Source organism: Natator depressus, chromosome 2 (assembly GCF_965152275.1).
Source record: "Natator depressus isolate rNatDep1 chromosome 2, rNatDep2.hap1, whole genome shotgun sequence".
In the NCBI taxonomy this organism is placed as follows: Eukaryota; Metazoa; Chordata; order Testudines; family Cheloniidae; genus Natator; species Natator depressus.
In genome coordinates, this window is record NC_134235.1 from 231,770,445 (window position 1) to 231,791,299 (window position 20,855).

Below are 20,855 nucleotides of genomic sequence, written 5' to 3' on the forward strand. Positions count from 1 at the left end.
TTGTTTCCTGGTCTGTGGGGAGCTAGCTTCTGAAGATGAGCTTGGTAAGGTTGGGAGGTTGTTTGAAGGCCAGAAGAGGGGGTTCAGGAAAAACTTCTTTCAGGATGTGCTCCCCATTGAGTATGGCTTGTAAATATGATTAATGATACCTCATAGGGGTTCCAGTGTGAAGTGGTAGGTGACAACTAGGGATGTGCAGTTAGAGGGTTTTTTATTCCTTATTGAAGCAGATACTCTCGGGATATTTGGGTGGCCCATTCCATAATGAGATCTACATCTCTGGTGGAGTGTCCTTGTTGGTGAAGGTGATTTTAAGGTGTTTAAGGTGTGTAACCCGGACTTTTTGCTTGGAGCATATTCTGTGGTATCTGAGTGCCTGACTGTAGATAACAGATTTCTTGGTGTGTTTGGAGTGGTTACTGGATCTGTGAAGATAAGTGTGGTGATCTGTGGGTTTCTTGTATATAGTTGTCTGTAGGGTTCTATTGCTGAAGTTGATCCACAACCCACAGAACACCACCTCTGGGAGAAACCATGACACTAGGACTCACCACAAAGACACTCATGACACCACAACATCATTGATTTATCAAGACTATCCCGAACGGGAAATGAATTGGCTGTACTCTCTGAGGGACTGAACTTCTACCCCAGCACAGAAGCTGATACCATACAAACTTTTGCAGAACCAGAAGAATTATTTTGCCAACTTGTCCTTACAGAATTCTTTCACAACAATGATTATGCCACCCCACAACTACCACATCCCTACCAACATTTGGAAGAAAAAAGAATCATCTGACTGGATACCCCACAGCAGACGAAGCCACACAACTGATTATTAAATTGATTGCTTCAGGAAAAAAATTGACTGTGAAATCCTTAACAAACATCATATCCACCACTACTGAGAGTACAGCTATACAGTTCCTGAAATGCAACCCCGGGATAGTGATCAAACCAGCAGACAAACAGGTACTATCATAGTCCGCAACCATAAAGACTGTGTTAATGAGGCCAACCATCATGTCTCCAACACCACCTACTACTACTTGAGGGAACTCCTCAAGGCTGCAACAGCAGCAGCTACAGATTAAATACACAAAGGTACCATTGTCCGTATAGTCACAATGGAAAGAGAAAGTTAAGATTCATAACTCCCTTCCCTTGCGCTGTTAAAGTTTTAAACAAGACATTCTTATTGTCACTTCTGCTACAGCGAGCTTGTGATAGTGCCACTCACGGTTCCATCCATAGTGAGTGTGGCCTGGCAGGGATGAGGGAAACACTTGGTTTTATGAAGTTATGAGTATAGGGCAATAGCATTGAATACTGGCACATTTTCCATAGGCAGGGATGATTTTATCTGATATCTCACTCCTGAGGGTAACAAAAGTACAGAAGCACTGGTGCTGCTGGCATGCCGAAGCTGCCCGGACCCATATGCTGCTATTTTATTTACTGCAATGGTGACTGCCAAAGTTATCATCGATTAGTGTGGGAAAATGTCCTACTTCAGAGGAAATAAGATTGCAATCCCTACAAACCTTTGGGAAAGGATTGCAGAATATCTCCATTAAAATTTCAGCAGAACCTCTCAGGAAGATTCAAGGGACATGCTTGTGTACCTAAACATGGCCACCCCTGCCTAACTCTACAAGGGAGTGAAAATCAGATAACAACTCTACCTCTCTCTGTTGTACCACTACCTCTCGTAGTATGAGTAAATTAATGAAAAGTCAATAGCTATGTCTGCTAAATTGTGTGTGCCATCTCTGTAATGGGAAATCACTTACTCGAGGTTCCTTCCCCTTCATTTGGCTTGTCCGTGCTCCAGAGACTGACTGGAGTGTGGTGGAATCTGAAAGAGGTCTGGCTTATGGGATAGCTGGATTCCCCAGTAGCATGCCCTCCACCCTTCTCCACCTCCTTCTTGCCCTTGCTGTTCATGACAGGAGCCTGTGACTCAGGCTCTTCAGGGGTATCAATGGTAATGTGAAGGATGGTGATGGAGTGTCCGCCAAGTATGGCATGCAGCTCTTGTAAAAGCAGCATGTGTGCGGCTTGGCTCCGGATTGACTGTTGGCCTCCCTGGCCTTCTGGTATGCTAGCTGCAGTTCCTTTGCTTTCACACTGCACTGCTGCTGATCCCCGTCATACCTCTCCTCCTGCATTCCCCATGCAATCTGCTTATAGATGTCCACATTTCTACATCTGGTCCATAGCTGTGCTTGCAGAGGCTCTTCTCCCCACAGGCCCAGGAGATCCAGTATCTCCTGTCTACTCCCAGCCAGAGCACATCTGGAGCATGTAGCCACTCTGGTCAGCTGGTCAGTTGCACACAACACTGGAGAGCTGCTAGGTGTGCTCACCAAGCTCGACAATCTGGAAAAGGCATTTCAAAAATTCATAGGGCTTTAAAGGGAGGGAGGAGTGGGGCTTCCAGTCTCCATGACCCCTGGGCAGTGCAGTTCGCAAAATGTGACCAGAGTGCTCATCATCAGGCATTGTGGGACAGCTGTTGGAGGACTATTAGGGTTGATATAGGTAACTTAGTGTCTACATTCATGCTGTGTTGACCTCACTATGTCGACCATGGTTCAACGTCACTCTGGGAGGTGGTGTTAGTATGTCAGCATAACAGAGAGCTTACATTGGTGAGAGACAACTAGGTCAATGCAAGGTGGCTTATGTCGACCTAACTTTGTAGAGTAGACCAGGCCATAAGTGTACTTGGACTGTCAAAAAGCTTTTGACAAGGTCCCTCACCAAAGACTCATTAGCAAATTTAAGTAGTCATGGGATAAGATGAAAGGTTTTCTCATGGATCGGTAACTGGTTAAAACAGGAAAGAACAGGTAGGAATAAATGGCCAGTTTTCACAATGGAGAGAGGAAAATACTTGGGTCCCCCAAGAATCTCTACTGGGACCTGTGCTGTTCAACATATTCATATATGATTTGGAAAAAGGGGTGGACAGAGAAGTGGTGAAATTTGCAAGAGATACAAAATTACTAAAGATAGTTAAGTCCAAAGCTGTCTGTGAAGGCAAAGGGATATCACTAATCTAGGTGACTGGGTGACAGAATGACAGATGAACTTCAGCATTGATAAGTGCAAAATAATGCACATTGGAAAAACAATTCCAACTATATATGCAAAATAACAGTTACAGAAAGGTAGGTAACGCCTTTTTTCTTTGCGTTATTGTACATGCCCATTTCACTGTAGGTGATTCACGAGTAGTTCAAACTGGAGGCACAGTTGCCAACTTTCACACGGTAAATAAGCACCCCAACTTTCACAATAAGCCAAAAATCAAGCTAATCCTGTTTCAAAACAAGGCAAAAACAAGCCAATTCATAAGAACTCCAACACTCTATGTGACTAGATCCCCCCCAGTGTGCAGTCTGCAACTGTGGTGGGCTCACTGTGCACCCCTGACTCTCTCCCCCCTTTCCCCTGCTTGATCCTTGCCCTTGCTTGCCTGGAGCTGATCAGCAAAAAGAAGCAACAAGCTACAAGCCAAACAAGCAACAAGCTACAAGCCAAAAACTAGCCAACAAGCAACTCACAAGCCAATTAAGCCAAAAACAAGCCCAATTTCTGCATTTTGTTTGTGTGGGTTTGGCATGTCTGGCTGGAGGTGGTTTCAGAGTCTACTTGAAAAGGGATTGTAAGATCTCCCATCCAAATCTGGCATTGTCTGTAGACTGATGAGTGATGGCACAGTGGGAGGTAGTTGTGTGGATCGAAGACCAGATTGCCACCTTACAAATGTCCAGGACGGGCACCTCAGTCAGAAAGGCCTCAGAAGCTGCCCGTGATCTAGCTGAGTGAACCATCACTTTAGTTGGAGGTTCCATATCCACCAAACAGCAGCATAAATGAATACAGTCAGACATCCTGGGGGAGATTCTTTGAGTGGATACTGGGTGGCCCTCTACTCTGTTTGAAATTGCGATGAACAGCTCAGAGGATGACCTGAAAGGCCTAGTCCGATCCAGATAAAAAGCCAAAACCCTTTTAACATCTGAAGAAGGAGTTTCTCTTCACACCTACTTGAATAGAGGCTTTGGAAAGAAGGTTGGTAAGTAATTTCTTCATTAACGTGAAAATTGGAAACCACCTTAGAGAGCTTAGATGGGGTCGAAGGAAAACCTTGTCCTTAAAGAATACTGTATAGGGAGGTTCTGACACTAAGGCTTGGCATTCTCCTACTCTCCTGGCCAAAGCAATAACAAGAAAGCCACTTTTATAGGTAGGTGTAATAGGGAACAAGTCTCTAGTGGCTCAAAGGAGGCAACTATCAACTTTGTTAGGACTAAATTCAGGCTCTGCTCTTGAAGTGAGATGTGGATTCGTGGGTATAAGCTGTCCAAACCCTTTAGAAGTCTGATGGACATAGGCTTTGAAAAGATCTATCAGTTATCCATTGGAGGGTGGCAAGTTGAGACAGCTGCCAGTTGGACTCTGATGGAACTACAGGCTATTCCTTGTTTCAGGAACAGGAGATAGTCCAGGCTATGGGGAATCGAAGTTTGGACTGGGTGAATGCCTCTTTGCACAGATCAAATGGAGAATTTCTTCTATTTAGCAAGGTAAGTAGACCTAGTTTAAGGCTTCCTACTGTTAATAGAATTTCTTGTACTCCTTTAGAGCAATCTCGTTCGGGGGATGTCAGCCATAAAGCATCCATGCCATCAGGTGGAGGGCTTGTAGGTTGGGATGAAGGAGGAAGCCGTTGTCATGGGAGATCACATCCATATATCTCAGGAGCAACCAACATTGACGGGGCCATGCTGGGGCTATTACTGTAACATGAGCAGAATCTTGCTTGATTTTGGACAAGACCTTGTGCAGAGGAGGAACTGTAGGGAAGGCTTACAGTAGGTCTTTTGACCATGTTACGAATAAAGCATCTGCCAGACATCCTGGGCTGTGACCTGCACAGGAACAAAAAAGATGACATTTTTTGTTTTCTTTTGTTGCAAACAGGTCCACCTGCAGCAGTTCCCAGCACCTGAAAATGGCCCTGGACACATCTGGCTGAAGGGACCACTCATGGTGACTTGTAGATTATCTTCTCAGGCAGTCTGCCAGAGTGTTTTGAACCTCTGGAAGGTAAGCCAGTTTAAGGTTGATGGATTTGGCTATGTAGAAATTCCAAAGAGAGATCACCTCTTGGCATAACTTTGTCTATCAGGCTCTCACCTGTTTGTTTAAATAAAACATAGCTGCTGTGTTGTCTGTGAGAACTAACAAATTTTGCCCTGTGATACGTAGGAGGAATGCCATGTAAACCAAACAGATGGCCTGCAGCTCCCAGATATTTATATGAAGACTTAGATCTTGAGAAGACCAAAGCCCCTAAGTCTGAAGGGAGCCTAAGTGAGCTCCTCAACTAGATCTTATGCATCCATGACTAAGCTGAGTGTCTGCTGAGGAGAAGCAAAGGGGACTCCTGCACAAACATTCAACAGATCAACCATTTTAGGGAGGACAAGAAACCAGCAGGTATCTGAATCACTCTGTCCATATGATGGTGGGCCAAAGAATACACTGAGGTGAGCCAACCCTGCAGTCATCTGAAATGCAGTCTGGCATGTTGGACCACGTAAGTGCACTCCCCCATGTGCCCTAGAAGTTTGAGACAGTTTCAAATCATAGTGAGGTGATGCATCTTTAGAGCTAGTGCATTGAGCCACATTGCTTGGAATCTATGCTGCAGCACTAATGCTCTGGTCAGTGTAGAATACAGGACCACCCCAATGAATTCTATTATTTGAATCAGATCAGGACAGATTTTTCTATATTGCTTAGGAGCTCTAGTGTGTGAAAGGCTGATTGGGTAGTGGCTATGCTGGAGAATACTTGAGACCCGGATCGTCCTCTCACTAGTCAGTCATCCAGATAAGGGAACACATGGATTTCCGACCTTCGCAGGAATGCCTCTATTACCAGCATGCATTGTGTGAACATGCGAGGAGCCGCTGGGAGGCTGAAAGGCAGAACTGTGAATTGATAGTGGGTTCACTGACCATCAAGTAAGCATCCCTTAAGACAAGAGCAACATACCAGTCCCCAGTCTTTAAAGAGGGTATAAGAGAAGCAGAGTAACCTTTCAGAATTTGGTTTTCTTCAGAAAATCATTTAGTTGTCTTAGATCTTAAATAGACCTGAAGCCCCCCTTTGCCTTTGGGATTAGGAAGTATTGGGAATAAAATCCCTTTCCTTGGAAAGACCCGGGAACTTCCTCTATGGCCCCTATAAGAAAGAGAGACTGGACCTCCTGTAGTAGCACATTCTCGTGAGAGTGGTCCCTGAAGAGGGAGAGGGAAGGGGGGCAAGAAGGGAGGATAGAAATAACAGCAACAAAGACTAAGAGGCTAATGGCTGTCGAGGAGGTCCCTCATCCAACTTTTGCACAGGAAAGTCCCAAGTAAGCAACTCTCCTTCTCTGGTAATGGTCCCAGTACCCAGAGCGGTGGGAATGGTAGCCCTGTTGCAAATGTCCCAGGGCCTACTCAATGTGGGAGGGCAGGAAGGGAGTGGGGATGTCATAGACCATGGAGTGAAGCCCCAAGGACTCCAAAAGGGCCATTGATATGGAGGTGGCACCCACAAAGCCGCTGGCCATTGGGTTGGGATCTGAACCAGAGTGGATATGCACCCCACTGGAGCTGCTGGGGTTGCTCAGTTCTGGAAGTGTAGAAGCCAGTCTCAGAGTCCAATGAGCAAGGTGAGTCCGTTTCCTCTGGCCACAAGGGAGCTGACCCCCATTAGTATCGGGAAGACTGGTTGCAAGTCTGGTGATGGAGGCACTAGCGAGATCACTGCAAACTTCCCCCTCAAATCGCTGGAAATCGCTGAGACACAGCAACAGTAGCAGCCACCAGTACTGAATGGTACACCAGGACTGGAGATGGCACCGAAGGATCTAACACATCTGATCCCAGTGCCAGGCAGGAATTTTGCACCATGGGTGAATCCAGTGCTGACAAGTTCAGTAGTTCCTGAGCTGCCTTGAACACTTCACATGTAGACAGCACCAGCAAAGGCTCCTGACTCTGTAGTACTGCAAGCTGCACCAGTCCTGGGATTGGTCTTAATGGGCCCTTCCTGCACTCAAGAATCAACAATCCCTTTTTGCATGTGGGCTTTATCTGGGGGTTACCTCTTCTTCAGGAGCCCTCAGTGTCCTTGCCTCCACTTGGTGCCTTGCCTGCAGATTTCAAAGGCCCACAGTACTGAGTCCTTTGAGAAGTTATGAAGTCTTTTCCTTGGTAACAGTGGGGACCATCTGCCTATAGACACAGCTAGAACAGGCAGAGCATTCCTGACAGATTCAGACATGCTCAGTACCTGTTCCAAGTGGCACGGTTCCAATGGAAGGAAAAGCGCAGGCTCCAGGAGTAAGTACTTGAGCCTGGCAGCTCTGTTCTTTTTAGAATAAAGTTTGAATCCTCTACAAATGTGATGCTGGTCACCTACATTCACTTCCCCCAGACATTTAAAGCAGCTGGGGTGAGGGTCGCTCACTGGCATAAGTTTGTCGCAGAACTAACAGGCCTTGAAACTGGGAGAATGCAACACAAGTCTGTTACCCAAACAGGCACCAGAGACCAAGCTTCACTAAGTACTAAATTAAACTTACTTTAGTCACTAACTATTTACAAAATACACTACTTTAGTCTTAACTAACATGACAGGTATCATATATACAAGAAGGGATGGAAGATTTATAAAGGCAAAGATCACAGCTCCAACAACCATCACTGGCGTAGAAAGGAACTTTATACTTGAGTGCAGTGGTGCAAAGCACCAGAGGGCACTCACGCTGCCCTAATGGGAAAAATCTCCAACAACAGTGCATGAGGCACGCACACACCTACAGTGGCATGGCCACATGCAATCACTCGAAGAAGAATCATAATTTTTTTTCATAAACTTTCCAGAATACAGCATGGCAACAAGAACAAGATACATCAGGCTGAATCTAACCTGTGTCTTATCTGATAATTATACTACAGTACTTACTTTGATTGACATTGTAGCCTGTGTATCTGTTCATATCAATTATTATTCTGTTTTTTAACTCCGGAGTTGTTCTCTCTACCTTCCCTATAGCTGAGAAGGTTTCCACTGAAGTCCATACAAGTGAAGGGTGCTCACTACTTTCCAGGGACCAGGTACATAAAGAATTTTGCTGTGCATCTGTTTGTTTGTTTGTTTGTTTGTTTGTTTGTTTGTTTGTTTAGGAAAAATAACAGAACCTTTGAAGTTCAGGCAGAAGGGTTAGGAGTATTTTATTGAAAGATGACCTTCAGAACTTGGTGTGTATTACAATAATAATGCAATTAGCATAGGTAGCCTTCTACGGAAATCTTCCTAGTTCTCTGTTCCTTTTGAACAGGGTAACGTTTCTCCAAGAGAAAACATATTAACAGCACAAGACAATAATGAAACAGCTAAACAATTTCAAAAATATCAATAGAGAAGAAAGATATAAATGATGCATAACAGAAAATCAAAAGGCTTGGGTAAATGTGGGGAATCCACAAAACCCATGGACAGGCCACTTCACAGATCCTCTGTGATGGGAATTGCTGCTGTTAGGTTCAGGGTGGGAGGAGATGCTTTAGAAGTCAGGGCGTAGGCCCATGCATTTGTTTGCACACCCTTCTGATCTGGCAATGGCAACTGAATATCACCCACAAATGCAGATTATTTATGCTGTAAACAGTAATAACCTTCCCAAGTGGTTACAGTTGTGCCAACACCAGATAGAATATGGGGGCAAATAAAGGTTGCTTTAGTGGTATTATTTATGTACCAATGTTTAAGACAAAATGAGCCCATAAAATCAGAAGATACTAACAGAATACATATATTTGATAAAATTAAGTTGTTACCCATACTTGGTCACATTTTCTCTGCTGATTGCACACTTCCAGATTGCTCCTGTCACTGATGCTAACAGTTCTTTATTTTCAGAGTTACTGAGTAGAGAAGCAAGTGGTTGTAGGCCTCCATGATGCCTAACTAGGTCACGTGTCTCCTCATCTTCTGCACACTACACAACAAATTAAACATACAGAATATTTAAAATGAATAAAACAACACCCCAGGAAGTCTAGTGTATTACCACAGTGACTGTTACCAACTGATAGGGAACTTTATGTAATTATTTTATTTACTAAAATATTTTCAAAATATATTTTCTAATTTAATTCATATTACAAAATTAATAAAGGAATTAGGGTTAAGAAGTGTATATAACAATAGAGCACAGTTCAGACAAATGTTCAGAAAACAAAGGCACAGGTCCTTGCACAAAACACATACACAGAAAACGTGCGTGCAATTAACACAATTGTGCAAGCAAATTGCAAATGGGTATGTGTGCACACAAAAGACTAGTGTAGTGAGCTATTGTGTGTGCAATTATGAATGCATGTTGTTACGTATATTTTTTGGCTGTGGATTTCAGGCCTCCATTTCTAAAAAATTGGCCCTTAAATTGCAAACAAAAATAAAACATTGAACATATGCTATTTTTCATTAATCAATTGTTCATACTTAAAAAGCATTTATTCCTCATTACTACATATCACACATTTTTTCTTACAATACCGGCAAAGTTTGGAATTTTAATTCCAAACCATTAAGCCATTTTAAGCCTGGCAAGGAACAACAGCAACAAAATCTGAAAATGTTTCATAAATGATGAAAAACATTTTTTTAAAACCCTCCAATGATGAAAGGATATTTTTTACTTTACCCTCCCCCCCCCCAAATTAATACGGATCTCAAGACAAGTAGAAAATCTTTCAGCTTAGAAAGTCATTATCAGGGAAGATATAAAATACTGAAAATAGAAGCTTAGAATGAAAACTACCTTCTCAGTCATAATTACACCATTACTACCTTAATTGCTTTCTTGGGATCTGATCCTACAGGGCATTGAATGCACACAATTCTTACTGAAATCAACCAATATTGAGTACTCAAATTCTGGATGCAAACATTGTCTGTTGGTTTTGTACCTGATATTTATAAAACTTGAGGTTAACACACAGATATAATTAAGATACATCTATTTAGGCCTCAAAACTGCAACTGGTTCTGCACAGGCTGAATCCAGCACCCACACAGAGCCACACTGATATCAGGAGGCTTTGCAAGGGTACAGGGGTCCACACATTCAGAACCAGTTACAGAATTTGGGTCTGTTTCCTGCTACATCACCATCTTACTTAATATGACAAAATAACAGCCAGCTGTTAGAAGATCCAACTATTTTACAAAGTGACAATTTTGAAATGCAAACAGGTCATGAAATCATAATCTCAAATGTTCGAGAACAGTAGGTGGGCTCTGGGTTGGGGGTGCAGGCTCCAGGTGGGGTCAGAAATGAGGGGTTCAGGGTGCAGGAGAGGGCTCCAGGCTGGGGCAGGGGGTTTGGAGTGTGGGAGGGGGTGCAGGCTCCATCTGGGGGTGTGGGCTCTGGGGTGGGGTGGGTGGGGCTGGGGATGAGGAGTTTGGGGTGCAGGAGTGGGCTCCGAGGCTGGGTAGGGTGTTGGGGTGTTGAGGGGGTGTGGGCTCTGAGAGGGAGTTTGGGTGCGGGATGGGACTCCAGTCTGGGGCAGAGGGTTGGGGTACAGGAGAGGGCTCAGGACTGGGCATGGGGCTGGGGTGTGTGGGGAGGTGCACGGTCCCAGTGGCACTTACTGCAGCTCCCAGGAAGCTGCTGCCAGGTCCCTGCAGCCCCTAGGCACATGGGCGGGCAGGGGGGCTCTGCACACTGCCCTTGCGCATGCAGGCTCCACCAAGGCAGCTCCCATTGGCCATGGTTCCTGGCCAAATGGGAGCTGGGGAGCCGACACTCGGTGAAGGGGCAGTGTGTGGCACCTCCCTGGCTGCCCATGCGCCTAGGGGCTGCAAGGACCTGGAGGCTGCTTCCTGAGAGCTGCGTGGAGCTAGGGCAGGCAGGGAACCTGCCTTAGCCCCGGGCTCCCACTGCTCCACCGACCGGACTTTTAACGGCCCAGTTGGCAGTGCCAAATGGAGCTGCCAGGGTCCCTTTTCGACCGGGCATTCCGGTTGTCAACCAGACACCTGGCAACCCTATGTCAGAGCAGAATTGTGACATATCAGCATACTATGATTATTTTTAGGGATTAAAATAACTAATCATTAGATTACAGATAAATCTCTTTAGATGTACAATAGAAGAAACTCCGAAAATTTAAACCACAGAACCACCCATATTTTCTTCAAGTAGAACTATACTATACCACATATATTAGAGATCTTTATAGTATGTACTGCATGAAAACAAACAGAAACACTAGGATTAAATGATAATTAAAATCACACATTTACCTTAAAGATAGCACTGGCACAATGCATCTGAAGTTCCTCATTTTCACCACTCAGATTTTTCACAAGGTTTTCAATCATCCTCTCTGTCTTGATTGCAAGTCTGTAACTTGGCTATGAATGCAAGTTAAATTTTTAGTTACATATATCAGCAAATAAATAAGATTGTTGTCATCCTAAAAACTAGTGCACTATTAATGTAGCTCCTAATCCTACAAAGATTTGTGCATGTGATAAACTTTAAGTATATGAGTTTAAGCACGAGTAACTCTCTGGCTGCTAGGCTGCACAGCCTTGATCATGGGGGTGGCTCTATTGATGCTGGCCACTAGGCCGTACTACTCTGAGATCCAGAGGGGTCATGCAGACTTGGCCATGGGGCTATAACGACTCTTGCCCCATCCCAAAAGGGGATGGGGCATGCATGACCCATGCCAGTCATAAATACATGGTGTCAAACTTCCATGGCTCTGGAAGACATTCAAGAGATTTACTTCAAAATAGTTTATTCCTGTTTGAGTCAAATATTTTTCAAGGCTCTCTTCCATGTGATTTTTTTTTATGAAACAAAATCACATAAGAATAGAGCCACTGTTACTTCCCTTGTTATAAGTAAGGCTGGTTGCCCTGCCCATGTGAAGGCTGCCCAACACTTCCCATTATAAGACCCTGTTTTCACTTGCTTATAACTTTGCCAAACTTTAACTGTTTGGATGCAAGGAGCCTCTGGCTTTTTTTTTTTTTTTTTTTTTTGAAAATTTCAACCAAAATGGCTCAGCTACTCCCAAGAACAAGGCTAGGGGAAAATATGCTGTTTTGCCCATGTTAAAAATTTTTCACAACCTTTTCTTTGAAAAGATCTAGTGCTCTCATGCTGTAGAGCAGGGACTTGAAATGTGGCAGAGCGCTGGCCTTTGTTTGGAGATGTTCCTTAATTTGACCCCCTTGTGCTTAGCATTATGCTACAGTCTCTAATTACAAGGTCATATACTATTTTTCCACAGCACTCTTGCCACATGAAGTGCACAAAATGGACCAGGGTTGAGTAGTGAAGGAGGCTGTTTTCCATAGGACCTTTGCCACATTTATTGCATAATTTGGAAAGTATGTAGAAAATGAAACAGGGGATTGCAGAAAAAGAAAGGAGGTTCTCATGGTAAATGCAGCTGATTGCTGCCCTGGAGAATTGGATTCTATCCCTACCTCTGCCACAGAGTTCTTATGTGATGCTAAGTACATCACTGAAACCAAACTTTTCAGAGGTGGTCACTAATTGCGTATATTCCTCATTTTCTGGGTGTCCAATTTAATAATTTAGGGTCTGATTTACAGAGCACTCACAATTGCAAAGTGAAGTCAGTGAGAACTATGCTTTGCACATATAAGTGCTATATATTGGTAAGTACTCAGAAAAATCAGGTCATATGTCCCAAATTGGGCACCCATAATTAGTGGCTACTTTTGACCTTAATATTGCTGTGTCTCCACTCCCCTTTGTAAAATAGTGATAATACCACCCGCTCACCTCACAGGGAATTTATGAAGAAAAATTAATTAATATTTGTGAAGCACTCAGATACTATAGTTCTAAGACCATGAGGAAAGTAATAATTTTGCCTTCACAGCAGGGTTTGAACAGCGTGCAGTATATAAGGCCTACCCCGATATAACGGCAACCTGATATAACGCGGGTTCGCATACAACGTGGTAAAGCTCCGACAGGCTGCTCTGAACAGCGTGTTAAAGGTGCCGGGCCGGGCCGGGCCCGAGGGGTTGGATAAGGGGCAGAGGGTCTCGGGGGCGGTCAGGGGCTCCCCCCCCCGGGTCTGGGAGGTAGGAGCTGTGGGGGGCACTTTTGGGGGCCCCGCAGAACCAGAGTGGCCCAGGGGATTAGCGGAGGGCCGGGAGCAGCCCGCTCCACTTCCCTCGCCCCGGCCCCAGCCGTGTCACTCGCGGGAGGGGACTTGGGGGGAGGGATCCCCCCGCACTCACCGGCAGCAGCGGAAGCGGAGCAGCCTGGCCCCAGCCTGCTCCACTCAGCCAGCTCCCAGCCGTGGTCTCCGCTTCCCGCCGCCAGTGAGTGCAGGAGGCGTCCTTTCCCCAATCTCCCCACACTCACAGCAGCGGGAAGCGGAGCACCGTGGGTGGGAGCTGGAGGAGTGGAACAAGCTGGGGCGACATTGCTCCACTTCCCACTGCTGCCAGTGAGTGCCTGTCAGGGGGCGGGGGGTGTGGATAGGTGTCGGAGCAGTCAGGGAACAAGGAACGCGGGGGGCAAAGCAAGTTATAGATATAACACGGTGAGATTTTTTGTCTCCTGAGGATTGCGTTATATCGGGGTAGAGATGTATTGAATAGCTGCTGAGTAATTGAGCACTTTCCATCAACTGTGCACTGAATGAGGCTGGGGTCCTGTGGAAAAAATAGTATGAAATCATGTGCTCATGACTTTGCAACTTTAATGATCTACTAATGTAGTTTTTGTGTGTAATTTTAATAGTATGCTTGTAAGAATTCTGTGCTTATTATAATAGCAATTCTCTATATACTTCCATATTACTATATAGAGCTAAAATACCTTGTCCATTTTAAATATAAACCACTATTTTTAAATCTTAAGGTCTCAAAAGTGACAAAAGTCAGGAAATTCAAAGTTAGGAACTACAAGGTGAATTAAAACCAGGGTGTCACAGTCCTAACTTTGAATTTCCTGGCTTTCATTGGTTTAAATAAGATACTTACTCTACTTAAACACAGGACCAAATTATGCTCTCAGGTACACTAGTAAAATGCCACTGAAATACACTAAGTGGGGTTGCACCAATGTAACTGAGAGCAGAATTTGGCCCATTATTTTGATTTTGATTTATTTTCTGTTCTCTTAAAGAAAGAAAAGTCATTTTAAAGTTGTAAAATGCATATTATTAAGTTCTGATCATTAGAGCAATCTTCCTGACCATATTTTATTTAGACAGATATTTTAAACCCATACCAAAACAGCTCAAAGTTTGGCAGTTTTTAAAACCTGGATACATCAAGGCAGTACAATCTGTAATGGAAATTTTGAAGCAAATCATACACTTTCCTTTACTCCTCCTGAGACTGATAAGATGCTCTTTGTACAAAGCACATGTATAATGTAAACTATTTAACTTGTGCAGTGATGGGATCATCATCCTGTCTATTGATCCACTGTTAGCCTTATGCATATTTTGAATTCCCAATTTTCCTCCCTAAGAATATTGTGTTTCCAATTCAGCTTTCTGCCATTTAAGTATATTACTGGGCCAGGATGTAGCTGTGACAACTTTTGAAAATCCACTTTTCAAATAGAGCGTTCTTCCAAAGGGTATGTTGCCCAGATTGACTTATTTTAAATCACAGTCTGAACCATCAGTTTAAAAAGGTTAGAAGTAGACTAGTTAAACTATGTGTATGTCTACACTGCACTTAAACTTCACACACCCAGCAGGTGTAAATAGCAGTATCAATGAGGCATGGCTTAGGCAAATAGAATAGAGCAGTGGTTTTCAAACTTTTTTTCTGGTGACCCAGTTCTAGGCTGGGGGTGCAGACTCTGGGGTGGGGCTGGGGACGAGGGTCTTGGGGTGCAGGAGGGGGCTCCAGGTTTGGAGAGGCTCAGGGCTGGGACAGGGGATTGGGGTGGGGGGTTGGAGCGCAGGCTCCCGGTCAGCGGCACAGCGGGTGTGCTAAGGCAGGCTTCCTACACATGTACCTACACATGTAGTGCCTGTACTCTACATGCCGCCATAAGTGTACACATAGCCTAAGTAGTTGTTTGGCTTACCTCGGATGCACACTCTTGTAATGTCCCCACCACAGGTGTTAACATGTTTGCATGTGGGGACTTTAGCAACCGAGCCAGCAATGGAATGCCTCCAGCCCTACGAATTGCTTCTTTATTTTTGGTGCTTTTGCTACAGCTCCAGAGCGCCAAAGCCCCACAGCGTGCTACTTCAATATCTTTTTCCTGATGTGGAGTCAGATTGGCTGATCCCAATGGAACACAGTCCAGTAGCCCAACCTGACAAAAAACAAAGAATTCTTAGTGTATTTACTGTTAATCAGGAAGAATGTAATTATATTGCATTTTAATGATATACAACAATTTTTTTCTTCTGGCTAACAAATGACTTACCAAGTGGAAAAAATACATAAATACAGTAAATGTGAGGATTTTAATATCTACTTACTAGTCTCTTGATTCCTCCATGCTGTCTTACTGTCCTTCGTGCTCGTTTAAACCTGGCAACATTAGCAATCGTTTCAGCTGCCAAACATTTCAGATCCTTATCTGGGGAATCTAGTATTTTCACCATTATTTGTAAGCCCCCAAAATCAGCAACTGTACGTCTGATTTGTGAATTCAGACTAATTTCCTTCAGGATTTTTAAGGAACCAATCTAAACAGAGGAAGATATTAAATGTGAGGCATTATTTAAGAATATATAATCATTTTAGCTAGCAATCATTTAAAATAATGGATTATCTAACATGTTCTCTCTTTTAACTGGAACCCATTAAACAACACCTCTTTATACCATATATTCCATGGGATGTGGTGGTGCGGGGGGAGAAGAGTATTCTAATATTAGCTAGCATATACACAGCTCAAGTTATTTAGACAAATTTACTTACCTTACATTTAATTTCTTCTGTATCAAGTAAATTAATTAATACTTCAAGACCCCCAACATCTCTGATGGCCAGTTGACAAGTTTCTTGAGCCAAGTTAAAATCTCTCATTGAACATAATGCAATTACGGTAGCTGTCTGGTTACCTCCCTAAAATAATGTAAAAATTATTATAGCTGCAGGTAAAATACAATCTTATTATTACATAAACATACTGAAACTGACCCTATGTATCAGTTCTTGGCCCTATACTATTTAACATTTGTATCAGTGACATGGAAGAAAACATACAATTATTACTAATAAAGTTTGCAGATGATACAAAAATTGAGGGAGTAGTAAATAATTAAAAAGACAGTTCACTGATATAGAACAATCTGGCTTGCTTGGTAAGATGGGTGCAATCAAATAATGTGTGTTTAAATATGGTCAAATGTAAGGTCATACATCTACGCCAAAGAATGGTCTACTGCAATCTGGGAAGCACTGAAACTGAAAGTCTGAAGGGTGAAGGTGAATAATCAACTGAACATGAGCTTAGAGTACAATGCAGCGGCTAAAAGTGCTAATGCAATCCTTCAATGTATATACAGGGAAATACTGAGTAGGAGTAGGGAGGTTATATTATCTCTGGATATGTCACTGGTGCTACCATTACTGGAATATCATCTCCAGTTCTGGTGTCCACTGTATACTGTTGATAAATTGCAGAGGGTTCAGAGAAGAGCCACGAGAATGATAAAAGGATTAAACAATATACCTTATATAGAGAGAGACTCCAGGAGCTCAATCTATTTAGCTTATCAAAGAGACGGTTGAGGCGTGATTTGATCACAGTCTAGTAAGTATCTACATTGGAGAACAGAAATTTGATCATAGAAGGCTCTTCAGTCTAGCAGACAAAGGTACAACAAAATCCAATGGCTGAAAGTTGAAGCTAGACAAATTCAGACTAGAAATAAGGCATATATTTTAACAGTGAGGGTAATTAACCATTGGAACAATTTACCAAAGATTGTGGTGGATTCTTCATCACTGGAAATTTTAAAATCAAGATTGGATGTTTTTCTAAAAGATATGCTCTAGTCTAGTTCTATTAGATGGAAGCAGGAATTAATTCAGGGAAGTCCCATGGCCTGTGTTATATCAGAGGTCAAACTAGATGATCACAATGATCCTTTGTGGCCTTAAAATCTATTAATCTATAAAACCCCTATATCCAAACATCCCTTTGAACTCTACGAAAGTTGGGCCCACATCTAGATCTGAATTTTGCAGCTCAGGCCCATGTCTCTTAACTGAAATTGATGATATTGCAAAGGACTTTGATATTGCAAAGGAGGATAATTTCCTAATACATGCCTGGCACACTGAAATTTGGAAAGTCACTGAAAAAATGGGTTGTGATTCCTAATCTGAAATGAGTAGATTTTATGAGAAATTTACTTTATAGCTTCATAACATGCAGCACTTTCCTTAAAACAATACAATCAAAATGGTAGGTCAACTGTATATAAACTGATAAACACCTAACTCTAGGTATCCTACAATGGCTATCACAAAAGTTAGCTAGGGAATGCATGAGAAAACAAACCAAACTATGAATGTGAGAAAACTATATGATAGGGTTTCCAATCAGAAACCCTACATTTGACAAGCTTGTTCTGTTAATCAACAAAGTTGATATGAATGCAGTCAAATATCCACAGATACAAGAATCCGCTCTTACAAAAACTGCTCAATTACAAAGGACACACTCTGATGTCAGAGATATTTATCTTCTACTGGGAAAATACCTAAAAGTAAGTCTGTGTTGTTGTAGACATGTCAGTCCCAGGATATTAGAGAGACAAGATCTGTGGGGTAATATCTTTTATTGGACCAAATTCTGTTGGTGAGAGAGACAAACTTTCAAGCTTACACAGAGCTCTTCTGGAAGCTCGAAAGCTTGTCTCTCTCACCAACAGAAGTTAGTCCAATAAAGATATTACCGTGTTACTGAAGGAATTCTCTGGTCTTCACTTTGTCTGCCTGATTTTTATTCTGAATAAGCAAAAGTCACTCCACCCTGACATGAATGCTGTGGACATGCTCAACAAAAAACCCAGGATTTCTAAAATGGTGCCATGGCAAATAGCCATGGGGCGCAGGGGTGATTGGCAGAATCACAGCTCTGAGGTAAATGACAACAGTCAGCATCAGTGTTCCCTCTAATTTTTTACATCCATGTGCGGAATTTTGTTATGTGCACAACATGGAGGTGATGTGTGGTGGGGGTACGGCTGAGGGGTTCAGAGTGTGGGAGGGGCAAAGGGTTGGGGTGTGGGGGGGTTGAGGGCTCTGGCTGGAGGTGCGGGCTCTGGGGGGGGGCGGGGATGAGGGGTTTGGGATGCACACTGTCCCAGGGTTGTGGCAGGGAGAGAGGACTCCCCCCAGCCCTCTCTCACCACAGCAGCTCAAGGCTGGGTGAGAGGCACCTCTCCCTGACCACGGCAACTCCGACATGGGTGGGCTGAGGGAGAAGTGCATTTCCTGGGCCACAGCAGTTCCAGCGGGGCTGGGCTGGGCCGGGAGAGGGGTGCCTCTCCCTGGCAGCTCTAGGGGGGCTGGACCAGGGCAGGGGGGGTTCCTCTCCCCAGCAACTCCGGCAGGGCTGGACTGGACCAGGGGAGGGGCTCCTCTCCCCGGCAGTTCCGTTAGGGCTGGAGCGGGCCGGGAGAAGGGCTCCTCTCCCCAGCCATGGCAGGGGAGGGGCTTCTCTCCCTGGCAGCTCAGGCTGGGCTGGACCAGGGCAGGGGAGGGGCCCTTCTCCCTGCCTGTGCGGCCCATGATAGCCTGCTGTGCAGCCACGCAGCTTACAGGGAATTTAGGTCAGCATGTGCAAGATTAGTGGCTACTGAGCATGTGCAGTAAGGGGTGACAGAGAGGTCAGTTAACTGAGCAGCTAGCTGGCCACAGCCCATTCATACAGGTCACAACTTGTTTTAAAGGTCAGAGCTGTCAATCAGAACTCTGAAGTAATGGTTGATACTGTACATTTCTTAGACAGGTATATTAGGAGAACATTACAGTGCCGCATAAAAGGCCAGCTAACAGCAAGCAGATTTGCAGAAGAAGATCTGCACTGGAGAGAGAGATTCAATCAGAAGATGGGAACTGGAAGCCAGCAAAGAGAAAGCCACTGGAAAGAAATCAGAAAAGCTGCTGCAGAGAGAGAGAAGAAAACCAGAGTGGAGCAAAGCTGGCTGACCAGGAGCTGAACAGCAACAGTGATTAAAGATTTACAAAGCAGCAATAGAGATTTTAAAGGGATACCAACTGATTTATAAAATAAACTCAGGACGGGATTAATCTTTTGTGGGCCCCGGCACCTGGACCATAGCCCCGCCCTCTGCTCCGCCTGCACTCCCCACCAAGGCTCTGCCCCCGCTTGGCCTCTTCCCTCCTGAGGCCCCACCCATGCTCCACCTTGAGGCCCTGCCCCCCACTCTGCCTCTTCCCCCCCAAGGCCCCTCGCATGGGAATGAGGGGACAGAAAGAAGCAAGCAGGGAGCGAGGAGGGGAAGGGGCGGAGACGAGCAAGCAGCAAGAGGGGCCTTGGGTGGGGCGACAGGTGGTGGGGGTTGGTCAATGGTCCAGACATTGGGGCCCCTTCTGAGTGTGGGCCCGGTGCATTGTAAACTCAGTACTTAGTAAATTTGCCAGTTTTTGATATAATTTTTAGTATAGTACAGTTTGGCACAGTATTTATCGTGTGTATCCTTGGAATGTTTGTTTGTGTTTTGATTGTATTTTACTTATATAATATTTAAAGTATTATTTAAGAACTGCTGTCAGCGATTTCATAGAATCATAGGACTGGAAGGGACCTTGAGAGGTCATCTAGTCCAGTCCCTGCACTCATGGCAGGACTAAGTATTATCTAGACCATCCCTGACAGGTGTTTATCTAACCTCCTCTTAAAAATCTCCAGTGATGGAGATTTCACAACCTCCCTGGACAATTTATTCCAGAGCTTAACCACACTGACAGTTAGGAATTTTTTCCTAATGTCCAACCTAAATCTCCCTTGCTGTGATTTAAGTCCATTGCTTCTTGTCCTATCCTCAGCGGTTAAGATGAACAATTTTTCTCCCTCTTCCTTGTAACAACCTTTTATATACTTGAAAACTGTTATGTCCCCTCTCAATCTTCTCTTTTCCAGATTAAACAAATCCAATTTTTTCAGTCTTCCCACTGACCACTTGTAACAAAGCGCTACGCTCAGAATCATTTAAACTATATGTTATGGTAGTCTGAATGCTCTTTAACTTGCAATAAGGGATTGGTGTCAGGGATTTTGTGCCTTGTTTAGAATTTTTAGATTATATTGTATTGGGGATTATTAGTTACTTTTGTAACCCCTTTGGGGTTTAGAGAACATGGCCCCTTTAAATCTTTTTCCTGAGGGGGAGAGTAAGAGAGTGTGTTGGGAGCACCACACAAAAGGGCTGCAGCAAGCAGGCCCTCACAGAGTGAAGCAGCCAAGAACCTGCCTGAAACCTGGGAGGGACAGAGAGGCCGATCTGGGACACCCCAGGACAGGAGCTAGGAGGAGCACTGTGCCAGGGAGGAATCACCTGAGAAGGACAAACCGGAACTGGACCCAGTGTCACTACTGCCCAGAGCTGCATGGGGCTGTGAGCACTGGGGCTCGTGACTTTGCATTGGGAATAAGGAGGAAGGAATAAGGAGGGAGGCTGTTAGCTAGTTATGTGAGGAGGTTGTCATTTTTTGTGGCTTTGCAGAGAGCACCGCTAGAGGGGTTTACTGGG

The 20,855-nt window shown here is 44.2% G+C and overlaps 1 protein-coding gene and 1 long non-coding RNA gene across 4 annotated transcripts in view; one reads left to right on the forward strand and one right to left on the reverse strand.

Annotated features, from left to right (window-relative positions):
* ODAD2 (outer dynein arm docking complex subunit 2) overlaps window positions 1-20,855 on the reverse strand; it is a 187,025-nt gene that overhangs the window by 89,270 nt on the left and 76,900 nt on the right. For 2 of the 3 annotated variants that reach the window (XM_074946140.1, XM_074946139.1), the window contains exons 11-15: window positions 16,045-16,191; window positions 15,600-15,809; window positions 15,194-15,430; window positions 11,389-11,499; window positions 8,922-9,076 (exon numbers count right to left, since the gene is read on the reverse strand). In XM_074946140.1, coding sequence (XP_074802241.1) covers window positions 8,922-9,076; window positions 11,389-11,499; window positions 15,194-15,430; window positions 15,600-15,809; window positions 16,045-16,191 — 860 coding nt within the window. Of the gene's footprint in view, window positions 1-2,160; window positions 2,386-8,921; window positions 9,077-11,388; window positions 11,500-15,193; window positions 15,431-15,599; window positions 15,810-16,044; window positions 16,192-20,855 lie in introns of all 3 variants that reach the window. The other variant, XM_074946138.1, reaches the window with a different exon arrangement.
* On the forward strand, window positions 5,508-19,337 carry LOC141983241 (uncharacterized). The gene is made up of 3 exons (XR_012638322.1): window positions 5,508-5,617; window positions 8,131-8,192; window positions 19,087-19,337. It is a non-coding gene; the product is annotated as an uncharacterized LOC141983241 (long non-coding RNA).